This window comes from Hydractinia symbiolongicarpus, chromosome 5 (genome assembly GCF_029227915.1).
Source record: "Hydractinia symbiolongicarpus strain clone_291-10 chromosome 5, HSymV2.1, whole genome shotgun sequence".
In the NCBI taxonomy this organism is placed as follows: domain Eukaryota; kingdom Metazoa; phylum Cnidaria; class Hydrozoa; order Anthoathecata; family Hydractiniidae; genus Hydractinia; species Hydractinia symbiolongicarpus.
Window position 1 is genome coordinate 23,713,043 of NC_079879.1, and position 13,464 is coordinate 23,726,506.

Consider the following 13,464-nt stretch of genomic DNA (forward strand, 5'->3'; position numbering starts at 1 on the left):
CGCAGGATTTAACTTGGTAACCTAGCGATGTTGGCATACTGTGAAAAATGGCAGGTGGACATTACTATCTATGCTTGGTTATTAATTTTAAATAAAAAATGGTCTTTTTTGCTTAATGCACAATAAAATATCCTTGAAAATATCTAAATAGCATTAGCACAAGTCTAAATGGACTCTGGTGAATATGACGTACGCAAGTCCTAGCGTGAGTTATACTCACAGACTCGCGTTGGACTTCAAGCAATCCTAAAATTAGTTTTTAGGACATATTTGAGAGAAAAAGTTGTGAGCAAAATGAGTCAAAACAGTTCAAGAATAAAATAAAGCAGTGTTTTCTACGTACAAATTATTAAGAAACTGCTTCATAAATGCTTTCTCAAACTCCCCATGCTGACCTAATTAAAATAAGATCAACAGGCTATTCGTCAACTCAAAAACAAGACGTAAAAATCTGTAAACAACTATTTTAAAGTTTCGTAAGGTACTATCATCATACAATAAAAAACCATAAAATATCCATGTTTCTCTTTAATTTCGTAAACTCACCATGCTTAGAGTTTCTCCAACAACAAGATTCTTCATTAAGGGTTACCTGAACTTCAAATGGTGCTTGCCTTGTTTTTGTTTTCCTGCCCCTGACGTGTATCTGAGCATGACGTTGCCGTGTAGAAAAAAGATCCACAGATGGAACTTCTACTAGGCTTACCATTTCTATCTAATGGGTTCAATTTTCTATTCCCATTTGCAAATCTTCGGGGATTTGTTCTTTTTATGTTTTTTTATCTCTTAATTGCCTTGTAGTAATATTTTTTCTGTTAGTAGCTCCATTGTAAATGTCTTCAGTCTTCTCCATTTTGATATCATCACTACCTTGACCAGTCATATAATTTAAAGAATCTTTTTCAGCTGCTCTTTGGCTTTGCTGTATCTTGGTTCTGTCAAAGTTGCTCTAATAAACTGTTTAGGACGTTTAAAAAAAATTGAAATTTTAATGAAAAAACTCCTTCAGGTAATTCCATACAATTCTATATAATATAATTCCATATGATTCTTGTTGTATAGTTCTTCAAATTCAATAATATCATCATTCGTTATCATTGATAAATGTCTGCAAAATTTTTGGAACTTTTCATATGCTCTGTGAGCTGAATGGTGCAAGTCCTTAAGATACAAGAAGTCTAACTTCTTTACAAGTTCCCTTACACCATTGGCAAAACTTAAAACGTCAAGTTCCATCTCTAAAATGCTTCTCATGCTTGACTAGTCAGTTAGACAGTAAAAAAAAATAGGGGCTTGCTTCTTCTTCCAGCAAAGTAAACAATTGCAATATCTGTACTTTTTTCTGCCTGTTCTCATAATACATATCAGTGTTATCATTAAGTGCCTGTGCGGATTTGTAGTGTGCCATCTTTAACCGGCTAGTAACCCTCTGCTACCAGTTTTAAAGGGTGATATAAATGTTTAACCTGATAATCCTTGTAACTCCATTTTGAATTCAACACAACTGCTATTAAACACCACAACAACACAACGTTATAATATCTGTACCAATGAATCAAACAGTAACTAAAACCCCATCCAACACTATCGTAATTAGTGTTACAGTGTAAACACAAAGAGAAGCTTAACAGATATAAAAAAGAATTAGTTTGCTAGTATTGCAGCACTGCAGGACCAGTTTCTATGGATGTCTTAAGACATAATAATAATTTGATTATGGGGCGCTGCATTAATGTTTTATTTATGCATCTCTTACTACTTTGTAAGTCACTTATATCAATTTTTGTATCATTGTAGGTGAACCCAGATGATATATCTTATTTTGAGTCTATATTACCTGGCCGGGTCATCACAGATGCGCATGAACTTGAAACTCACAATACGGATTGGTTGCATTTAGTCAGGTAGTGGTTTCATTGTATCATTTGTTTGTGACATGAGCTGATTTCGTGTTAATGCTTGGAGTATTTTTTGTTGAAATAGCAAATGCCATGTATTTTTAATGATTCCATTGGATTTTCTACAGACTTACAAGTGGTTTACTAAGATTTACAGACGGCTTGCTTTTGCCAAGCACCCATGATGGCATATTGGTTAAATAGTCAAATCAAATGATTGTCTATTTTATGACTAACTTGCCATAGGTTTAGACTTACACCATTCTTATTACATTCTTACACCCTTTTTTCTGTATCTGCTTATCTTTCACACACCTGAATTTTAGGACAAAGAGGATATGTCGACGATCTTTTATTAAACATGTTTAAATATACATCCAATTATGTATAGGGTTAGATATTGCACATCTTTTAATTTCCTTCAGATCTAAAACAGCAACTGATGTGTTAGATTTAATTTAACATTCCTATTCTTCTGGACCTTTTTTTGTTAATTTTAAAAATCTTTGATTTGAGTGGTATTAAACGCACTAAAAAAAGACTATTTAAATATGGAATTTATTTTGTTTTTAGAGGCATGAGCAAGGTGATGTTAAGGCCTAAAACAACCGAAGAAGTATCAAAGATTGTAAAATATTGCAATGAAAAGATGTAAGTGCTCAGATATTGTTTTGATAAAATCAAATCTATTTTTCTTTTTAAAAAGACTTCTTTAAATTTTGCAGATATAGACAGCAGTTTCTTAAATAAATAAATAAATTATTAATTAATGTGTCAGTGCCCAATGTTTGATGGTGTATAAACTTTGAAATAATACTAGTTAGGCAACTAGTAAATCAATAGAAGAATACGAGTTAGCATTTTTGTTTCTTACAAATCTTGTACATAACCACTTACACTCTATAGTAAATGTCATACAACTTACTTTTCATAGAAGCTGAAGAAAGGGTTTGTAAACACCTTATAACTTAACACGTTGCGTTTGAAACTAAGTAAAACATGTTGTGATGTTTTTTATTTAAACAAAACTTTTACATAAATAAAGAGCAATATACACATCATACATGGAATATACATTTTCTCACTACACAACTTGTCGACCACTAAAAAAACATTTTCTTCACGTTGGTTATTTAGGTGCTACAAAACATAACAAGGTCTTGCTATTTTCTGTTTTTTAAAAGACCAGAAAATAATCCTCTCTTCAGTTTCGTCAATAAAAAAAGCCAGGCGTGCAACACGTTGTACCTGAAATTGTTTCTGGTGTTTGATTTTTATTTCTACAATTATTAATTCATAACAAAGAACAATGTTACTGAAAGTAAATTCTGTCTTGTTTTTTTTATTTATTTTTTCTATACAGTAAAAAATTAAAGCCATAGTCTTAAAGTATTCCATTTAATTACACATTTTTATCACCACTATAATAATCATCACAAAGGAGGGTGTTACAACAATTTCTTGTTCTTCACTTGCCATTATACTGTTTTAATGATAATCTTGCTGTGTAACGTTTAGTCAATTTATTTTTGAATGATATTGTTTCTTATGTGTGCAGTTAAGATCTGAAAACAGCATACCCAATCTTTTCACACACGCTAGATTTTCAAGATTGCTTTTATACTTTTAGGTTAGCCATTTGTCCACAAGGTGGTAATACTGGTCTTGTAGGTATGGAAAGAATTTATATCACCATGTTAAGCTGAATTTCAACCTTAGGAAAAAACTGAACATATATCAATTAATCTTATATATTAATTCCCTTGCGTGACTAAAACTGTGAGTCCACGACACGGAAATCACGGGTCACTTTCTTATGACGTGGCTGTACGCTAAAATTTAACTAAAAAGATTAGGGATGTACTTCATAGAAATCGCACATAAGCTGTAAATATATAACCCGCTGCTAATAACGATATAAATATATATACCTTTATGCCAAAAAACTCTATGTTAGCATATATATATAGGTATCGCTACATATGAAACGGTATTAGATATTCACAAAGCATACGGACTGTTAAATGAAGTTCCTAGCATAAAACGGAAATTGTGTTTACGAAAAAGATGGCTGTTCTTTTTGAGTATTCTCTACTCTTTCATTCAAAATAAATCTTTAAAAAAACATTTAAAGAAGAGCATGGTTTTATAAATTAATCATAGCAAGGTTCTGTAAGGTTTTTTCATGTTTTATTTTCAGTTTTGATTATATTATTGTTGCCGGACATGTTTTATAGCTAGCATCATAAAAAGCCAACCACCACCAACAACTAGCTAGCTAGCTAGGAATATATATATATATATATATATATATGTAGCCATGTTCTTTATACCTAGCTAAGTCTCCAGTTTATATTTAAGTGACTAGCTATTAGCTGCTGTAGCTAGCTAATGCTAGCTTTAAACTAAAGATTCCCAGTATATATATTCCCACAAAACACATCAAACGTTATTAACCCTGAAAATTTTAAACATTTTCCTGGGTTTTTTTTGGTTTGCGAAGTTCTTTTCCTCCAAATATTCTGAAAATAAAGTTCAGAAATTACTTATTTTTAAAATGTAAATTTAATTTGTTTCAAATTGTGGGCAAAAACCTTAATCAGCATGCTAAAAGAACTGACTTTTCTTAATTTAGAATTATATACTAAACACAACCATTTTCTTACATTTAGTGTAAACTTTTGTGCGTATGGCTTATATTTAATACACCAAAAGAGCTACTTTGTTGATTTCAATTTTATACTCTTTGTAAGCTATTTTTTTCTTTTTAAACCTGATCTTAGTTGTTTTTAATTTACAGGCTGTGTCTGTGAAACTTTAAGGGGAACATTTGGTGGAAGACAATGGCATGACATATACTGATAGAACTGATTTTTGTTGTGTTAGATGTTATATTTGAACCTTTTTGACATTTTATGTTAATTTTGCGAGGAAGGACCATATATATATACACAGAAGAAGAATTCAATTTTACACCTTGCAAGCTTTGTTTTTCTATATTTTGTATAAATTCTTACTGGGGAGGACTCCGTGCAATATATCGAAATGACTGATCCTTCTCGATTTAAATTTGATGTGTTCTAAATCGTATATAGTTTTGGAAATTTTGTGTAAGATTTAATGGGTAAGGGCTAGATGCAATATGTCAAAAAAACTTTTTTTGTTGAATCAGAAGCACTCCCTACAACTATTCTTTTTTTTACAGTTTGTGAAGCTTTTGTGAGGAAAGAGTGTATGCAATATTATCGAAATAACTGATTTTTGTTGCAAACTGTTTTTCTTTGGCATTTTGGATTAAAATATTGTTTTAGAGGGCATATGCAGTAGATATATGTACTGAAATAGTTAAATTTTGCAAACTTTGATTTTGTCGTTACCTCTCATTTTTTACATTTTGATTAAACTTTTGTGGGAGACTGTCGGTATGCGAAGGACCAAAATAAGAGATTTTAGTATTATTTAGAATTTGTGTTTTGTGTTGCAAAATTGGTGCAAAAATTGACATAAAATGAACTTATATACAGATTGATTGCTGTTGTTTAACATGACTCATTATGACTTATATATATATATTATGAAAATTTGTGACAGAATACTATGTGAGATTTGAAATTTTGTTTACTTTATTGATGGTAAAACAGCATGCAAGTTGCTAAAAGGACTTCATTAATTTTAGATTTAAACACCGTTATTTTGTTGGCATTTTGTCTAAAGTTTAGTGAGGAAGGACCGTATGCAATATATCAAATAATGTTTTATTGCATTATAATTTATCCTTGCAAATCCCTTTTTAACACCTTAGATAAAAATTTCAACTTAGGCAAAATTTATTGTTTATTTTTCACATTTTGTGTCAACCTTTGGCAGGGTTTGCAATAAACTAACTGATTTTAACATATACAATGAGAGGGATTTGTGTTTGACATTGATCAGCTTTTTTGTATATATGTGGCGTTTTGAGTGATTTAAATTTTATGGGTGAGATGTATGTTGAAATGCTTTTAAAAACTTTTTTCCGAATAATTTTCGCATTTGTCAGATGGTCAGAGCAAGTAATTTTAGTAGATTTAGATTTTAAATGTCACATAAATACTACAGTTGTTAAAAACCTTTATTTTTTTGGTCATTTTTATAATAATGCAGATGTAAGATGCGCACTGCTGTATTGTTTGTTTTTTGATGGACATATATCTGCTACATAAATTAAATGGAATACAGTGGATTCTTCCACGGGAAACAGCTAGTTGATTATTATGTCTATTATTTCTTTGTCTTTGTCAGCCAGGTTTTAGAATTATTTCTTTATTTGGTTTTACAATCCTGTTTAGATTTCAAAAATAATTTCCACAAGCAATCATTTTAGTTCACTTGGCAAAACTTACTATGAATTTTGGCCTTGGGATTTTAGACTTTTTAATTATATTTAATATCATAAAGAGGGTAGCCACACAGACCCATCTTCTAAATAAAATAATACAAAAAAAATGAAAACCCTGCTGAAGTCTTCTAATTTTGACTCGAAATATTAATTCCTTCTGAAATTTATCAAAATTGTTTATGACAACATCAATTATTTTTTAAAACAGTAACTTCTTGTTAGTACATTTTACTACTCAAAATGAAGTAAAGGTTGTTAAGGTGGAGATTTACATATTTGTAATTAGTGATCGGTTGGAGATACAATAGTGTAAAATCGCTTTTTAAAAAGAATAAAAAACCTAAATTTCCTACAAATTTTTTTTAATTTTTCCATCAATGACAACTTTTCCAATAAAATTTCTCAATACGATTTTCACATAAGTGACCATAATTTGAAGATTAATTTCCATAAGAAAAATTTTTGATTAAGAGTTTAGACATAAAAAGTGCCAGACTTACAAATATTGCCAGCCTTAGATAAGAGTACTAGAGAATGCTACTGTTTCAATTTTTCTTGCTTATATTTTTATTTAGGAGGTAGTGTTCCTGTCTTTGATGAAATTATTTTATCCATGTCGTTGATGAAGCAAATTGAACAGGTTGATGCAATTGCAGGTTTGTGCAATACAATCTTTTTTTTTAAATTGTAATTGTCGATAATGGCGTAAAAGTCTCACACAAGTTTTGTTTTCTACTAGGAACTACTGTGTGTCAGTCAGGGGTGGTACTTGAAGCCTTGGATGACCACCTTGCAGAGCAGAATTTGATGGTTCCACTTGATCTTGGGGCAAAAGGGAGGTAAGGGACTGTTTGTATGAGATGGGTTGGGCCGGTCTAGCCTGGTACAAACTTATTATTGTTTAAAAAAAATAGAATGTTGGAATCTTGTGGTAAATAACAATGTGATTGTTAGTTTTAGGGAAGACTGTTTTTGCAATGGTCAACAGTAAACACTGCTTTTGAAATAGTTAACAAACGTCTCATTGCATATATATCATGTATACGAAGAGATTACTCAAAATTGCTCAAATTATCACTTTTGTGGCTTTTAAAACATCTTAGGAACCGGCTGTTTTTGAGAAAACACGAGAAAAAAACTTTAAATAAATAAAACTGATTAGATTAAGAAACTGTTGCACACATGTTGTCACCAACATGTCCGTTGCTCTATTTATGGTTTATGATATTTTCTTGCAAAAATTTTAGTTGTCACATTGGTGGGAATGTTTCGACAAATGCTGGTGGCTTACGATACCTCCGATATGGATCACTACATGGTACTGTGTTAGGAGTAGAAGCTGTAATTACTTTCATGTCTTGTTTTCCAATTTAAGTTGTTGACAAAAATCCCTACAATCAATTTCTTGATATTGACTATTTAATTTAATTATGAGGATTTTGTTTCCAGGTCCTAGCTGATGGAACTATTTTGGATTGTTTGTCGACATTGAAGAAAGATAATACAGGTTTTCTGTTATATATTTTTTTTATTAAAATTTGTGACAAATCAATTTTATATTTTAAATTTCGCCTCCTCATACTGCACTACATAAGCTCGTGTTCTCAACATCAAAATTTAAAAGATGGCACAACAACTCTTTTCAGTGTCCTTCTTTGAAATAAGTGACCTTTAAATTATTGCTTGACCTGAATTTTTTTTTACATTTTTGCAGTTATAGATCGTTAAAGACATGCTCCTCAAAATATTTTTAGTTTAATCTGAATATTTTAAATTTGTTTACACTGACTTTCAGGTTATGATTTAAAACAACTTTTTATTGGATCAGAAGGAACTCTGGGTATAATAACGAAAGTGGCTTTGGCAACACCACATCGACCTCAGGTGTGACAAATTTTTTTTGAGCTTGCACGTAATATCAAAAAAGCAACTTCTAGCCAGTTTTTCTAGATTTATTTTCACTTTGACTGACCAATCAATTTATGTGCATGTTTTTATAAGCAAGTGAAAATTCAAAGTCAGGCTTGAATTTGCTTTTGCGAAAAACACAATCAGCTCAAAGAATGCTCGCGTATGCTTAAACTTAAAAAAATGAGTGAAAGTTTAAACAATATAGTCTTATTGTATATGTGGTTAAAAATGTCTGTGTATAATCAAAATACTCACAGCACAAGAAAAAAAAACAAAGTATGCACCAAGGCTGCGAAACTTTTTCCTATTTCGGCCTAAATTGTTTATAAGCGTTATGCTTATAAAAAACATGTGTATCAATTCATGACTTTTAATTTTTGCGATCTTAATCAAATATGACCTGTCTGTTATTGTTTTGTTCGTAGTCAGTGAATTTGGCGTTCCTTGGCATTCGCTCCTTTGACGATGTTCACAAAACCTATTTGAAAGCCAAAGAAATGCTTGGCGAAGTCCTTTCAGGTCAGCTGTCATATTGTTAATAAAGTTATGCCGACATTAGAAAACCTTTTTGACCACAAAAAAGTCTCTAGGTATTTATTTAGTTTTTCAATTATTTTTCCACAGCTTTTGAGTTCTTGGATTCGGAATGTATGAAAACTGTGAAAGACAACTTGAAGTTGAATAATCCCATCAAAATGGATTATCCGTTTTATGTGCTCGTTGAAACATCAGGCTCCAATGAAGAACACGATTCCGATGTATGACCTTTAGTTATTGTTTGCATGCCACTTTTGCGTCGTGCACAATTAGTTCATTTACCACAACGCAAGAATAAAACGAAACAAGAAGAATATTTTCAATTGATTGGCTATTACCTAATTTGGTGTTTTTCTGTCCCTGTCCAAAAGAAAAGTTGCAACCATTCCATCTTTCAGTTTGGATCAGAACGGAAATCTTATTAAAAAAAATTTTTTTCGATTCAATTAGATCCATTCCATTCTTCAGTGAAAATCTAGATTAAGAAAGAAATCCTTTGTGACAATCATCCGAACTGTGTAATGAAAAACGTTGAAAAAAGATGTTCTTTATTCATAGAAATTAACCACATTTCTTGAAACGATTATGAGCGAAGAAATTGTTACAGATGGAATGCTTGCTACAGAACCGTCCAAGGTATGATTTCACTATTATTTTAATCCCAAGTGGCAGGTGTAATTTTGTTTCACATGGCTGTCAGTAAGCACAGAAATTACTAGCATTGTACTCCATCTAAAATCATCTAGAACAATGTCTGTCGACTAACTAGCAAAGTTTCAGAATAACTAAAGACGAATGTGACTTTTAATCTAACATCCTGTATAACTTGTCAACCTGTGACTAACTAGAACTGTATAAACAGAATAAAAATTTTGGTGTATATTTCTAATCATCTGTAGTTTATTAGTTTAATTTTGTAGTGTTTTGCTATGTTAATCGATTTCGAATATATTTCCAAACAATTATGCTATTTTGCAGAACGGTTACAACTATTTTACTTAACGTTTGTAAGTATTTTTCTGAATAGTAATGGTTTTTTTGCAGAACGGTTTTAACTATTTCACTGAAAGTAAGTACTTTGTCGAACAATAATACCCATTTTTCAGTATGGTTACAACTGCTTCACCTAACATTTTAGGTATTTTGCGAAACAGTTTAACTGATTTTCAGAACAGTACAGCTATTTTGCAGTACAGTTTCAACCATATTGCAGAACAGTAACAACTATTGCGCTCAATGGTTATAACTGTTTCTGCAAAGGGTTTTAAGTAACGAACGTTTTCTATTATAGATACACGAAGTATGGAAAGTCAGGGAAAGCATTGCAGAAGCGCTGTTAGGTGATGGAGAGGGCTGTTTCAAAGTATGATTTTAATTTTAGTGTATATACAATGTAACCTGCACACGACTACACCCGTACCTATTTTAAATCACAGTACCTTGTGGACACCAATTGAATTTTTAAGGTTGATTCTCCTGTTTGTTTTTGTTGATTGTAACTTAAATCGGTGATTAGAGTAGTCCAGGATTGCACAAATTCGGCCAAAAAAAGTTCCAACAAACAAGTACACACCAGCGTGTTTTTTTTTGTTTTTTAATCTGGGTGTGTATATATTTTGTGCAACGTTTATCCTGCCATTCTGTGATGGTGGTGGTGGTTGTCAGTAATGTGCTCCTCATTTAGCGACAGTCAAACTCTATAATATTTGCGAAATGGTAAAATAAAGACGATAATATTTTTTAAAAAACTATTTTCTTTTTTTCTTGCTAATGTTTGCATTAATTTTTTTGTAACTCCGACAAAATTATAATAACATCAGCAGAAATACGTCGAATTTAGACCTTTAGAGGCCAGTATTTATTTTCCTCCATTTTGGCTACCAGACTGATCTACCTTGTTTCACACGTATATTGTTTATTTCTATTTGTTATTTTGAGCTATTGATTTTAGTATGACATATCTCTGCCTCTGCACAGCATGTACAACATCGTTGATATAATGCGCGAAAAGTTTGGCGATCAAGTCAATCGCGTTGTCGGTTACGGTCATTTTGGAGATGGTGAGTAATTTAAGCGTGAAGAATTTTATCGTAATTTGATAGCAGACACCAGTAGTTGTTGTTTGTAGTTAGCTGAACTAGAAACAATGCCATCTGTATGATCTGTATGGTATAGCGACCCCTTCTTCTAGCAGACACTATGAGACCTTAAAAATTGCCGCTATAGAGAGATGTCTGCGACATGGAGGTTCTTTGGAATTGGCTTATATTGCTTTAAAAACCTACTTTTGAGAGTTAGTGTCTAGTAAAAAACCGTAAGAAGTGCCAAGAGCTTAATTTTAAAAGCAGAAACTGAGAGAAGAAAAATTAAATTTTAAATTTGTGTGGTCGTCATGTAATTCAACTGTTTCTGTAACTCGTCTAGTTTTTTGTAACTCGCCTGATTTTTTGTAACTCGCCTGATTTTATTACTTTTGAAAAATCTTGTTTAGGTAACTTACATATGAATCTGGTTGCGCCAACTTACGATAAAGAATTGTTAACAACAATTGAGCCAATCATTTTTGAGTACACAGGTAGGAATTATTATATGGGAAACTCTGAGACTTTACAACCTGTTGGTTAACCTGGTGACAGACTTCTAAATTTTTGTAAAACTTTTAAAAAGTGTGTTTCACCGATAGTGATTTCTCTAATTTGGGAGTTCATCCCATGATTTTTGACTTGTACTGACTTCAGTTTCTGACAGAATCCCCTAAGAAAATGCCCTTAATTTATGATAATTATTTCGTTTTTTTTTTTTTTTGTTACAAAGAAAAAAATGGCGGCAGTATCAGTGCTGAACATGGTGTTGGATTCAAAAAACGGAATTTTATCCATCACTCAAGAAAACCGGAAGCGATTGCTTTAATGAGAAATTTAAAGAACATGATGGATCCAAAGGTAGAAACCTACGCTTTTTTGTTGTTGTCTATCATATTTTAAATATAAAGACAAAATTAGCTGAAGAAGTCGGATTTTCTAATTGTAATAGAGAAACCATGCCTGTGGCGTAACTAGTAAAATCTATAGGAACTGTTATCAATAAGGGTCCTGCGAATGATGTCCTAGTGCATTTATAGCTCCCATTTGAACTACGGAAGGCGTCCAAGCAGCTCAACTAGACAACTGCCTAAGATATCAATCTCAAAATGCCAGTTCAAGAAGCAGTAGCTACTATAATGCCAGAAATATGGTTACGAAAGACATTTCCAGCTGTAGTTTTTGCAAATAGTAACATTCCTGAGAACCGATACAGGGTATGTCGTAACGAAGAAAAAATTTTAAGTTTACCACCAGACAGTACGGATATTTTTAAACGAAACATGTTGGATAGATACATGGATAGACCAAATTTAGAATTTAAAAAAGGCAGATACCCCATGTTGGAACAAATGTGTTATGCTGAGTTCTTGTCAAAGGGGAAGTAAGCTCTAATTTTTTATTTAAAAAAACAGTAGCCATAACAAAAAAAAATTGAAATACCTGTTTCTTCTCCATCTTCGTTATTCTGACCACTTTGCAATTTTAAAAGGATGGAGTCGAGTTGAAATTATGACGTTTTTTAGTTCAGAAAGCGTAGTGTGCTGGTGGTGGTAGTAGTATTAGTTGTTAATTTACTTAAACATTCAAGTTCAAATGGTTGAAAACATGCCTAATTGCGCCACCATCAACTGCATTAACAGAATTAGTAATAATAAATCAAAATAAAATGTTGACGATGTTGTAGTTTTTTTCAAAATTCCCAGCGCAGAAAAAAAAGAGCTTCGAAAAAGATGGTCACATAACATTTTAGAAGAACTGGTCCCTTGCCTAAGGATTCAGGATTTTATATACGTTCCACGCACTTTGAGCCAGACTGCTATGAAAGAGACATAAATCATTTGATTTTGTATGTATCGACCAAACACTTTCGTATTTGTTTATCAAAATAAAAAGATACAAGCTCTGTATAAACTTCGTGGTGTTCGTAACCAACAATTACATACCAAGCCAATAAAAATCATATTTTACACAATGATAATTCTTTCTTTTAACATTAATGATTTCCTAATAACTTCGTTTCGTTGATTCATTTTTTTCAAACTTACTTTGACTTTCAAGTTCAAAAATTATGCACCTCACAACAAGTAAATGTTTTTCTTCGTCGCATGCATGTCTTGACAGACGGGGGTAATGACGACAATTCGAAAATATCTATGGTCTTTAGAGTACACATTGGTATGTCTTTCTAAAAATCTTTTTCTAATCAATTATGTACCCATCAAATCTATAATACATGTTTTTTCCTAAAATAGGAACTTTAAAATTTACCCCTTGTTCACGTAAACTCATTGAGAGCACATCTCACTATTGTATTTCTTCATTAGAACACATCTTCGGTATTCTATTTTTCCCTTCATCATTTTTGCTTTCCGAAGGTCTTATTCGAAAGTCTGTTTTATTATAAGCACCAACATAGGGCCTCGTCTGGCTAGCGCAATGTTTTAAACTATAAACGTCATATTCAAATTAGAACCCAGTCTTTTTTATTTTGACGCGCTTTTTTCAAAAACGAAGTGTTTACGGAGATATGAACAGGAAATATAGGTATTTAGAGATAAGCTCTTGTGTTTATGTGTTATTTTTCTGATTTTATAAGTTAAAATACAAATACGTAGTCGAAATTCACATTTTTGAGGTTACTACCCCATTAAGAGAT

The 13,464-nt window shown here is 31.8% G+C and overlaps 1 protein-coding gene across 2 annotated transcripts in view; it reads left to right on the forward strand.

Annotated features, from left to right (window-relative positions):
* Positions 1 to 13,464, forward strand: part of LOC130645517 (D-2-hydroxyglutarate dehydrogenase, mitochondrial-like) — a 90,154-nt gene that overhangs the window by 75,857 nt on the left and 833 nt on the right. For both annotated transcript variants that reach the window (XM_057451529.1, XM_057451528.1), the window contains exons 3-17: positions 1,798 to 1,904; positions 2,472 to 2,549; positions 3,529 to 3,569; positions 6,852 to 6,932; positions 7,016 to 7,115; positions 7,524 to 7,617; positions 7,726 to 7,783; positions 8,072 to 8,160; positions 8,613 to 8,706; positions 8,812 to 8,945; positions 9,283 to 9,360; positions 10,016 to 10,087; positions 10,676 to 10,784; positions 11,216 to 11,299; positions 11,539 to 11,666. In XM_057451529.1, the coding sequence (XP_057307512.1) occupies positions 1,798 to 1,904; positions 2,472 to 2,549; positions 3,529 to 3,569; positions 6,852 to 6,932; positions 7,016 to 7,115; positions 7,524 to 7,617; positions 7,726 to 7,783; positions 8,072 to 8,160; positions 8,613 to 8,706; positions 8,812 to 8,945; positions 9,283 to 9,360; positions 10,016 to 10,087; positions 10,676 to 10,784; positions 11,216 to 11,299; positions 11,539 to 11,666 (1,347 nt within the window). The remainder of the gene's footprint in view (positions 1 to 1,797; positions 1,905 to 2,471; positions 2,550 to 3,528; positions 3,570 to 6,851; positions 6,933 to 7,015; positions 7,116 to 7,523; positions 7,618 to 7,725; positions 7,784 to 8,071; positions 8,161 to 8,612; positions 8,707 to 8,811; positions 8,946 to 9,282; positions 9,361 to 10,015; positions 10,088 to 10,675; positions 10,785 to 11,215; positions 11,300 to 11,538; positions 11,667 to 13,464) is intronic.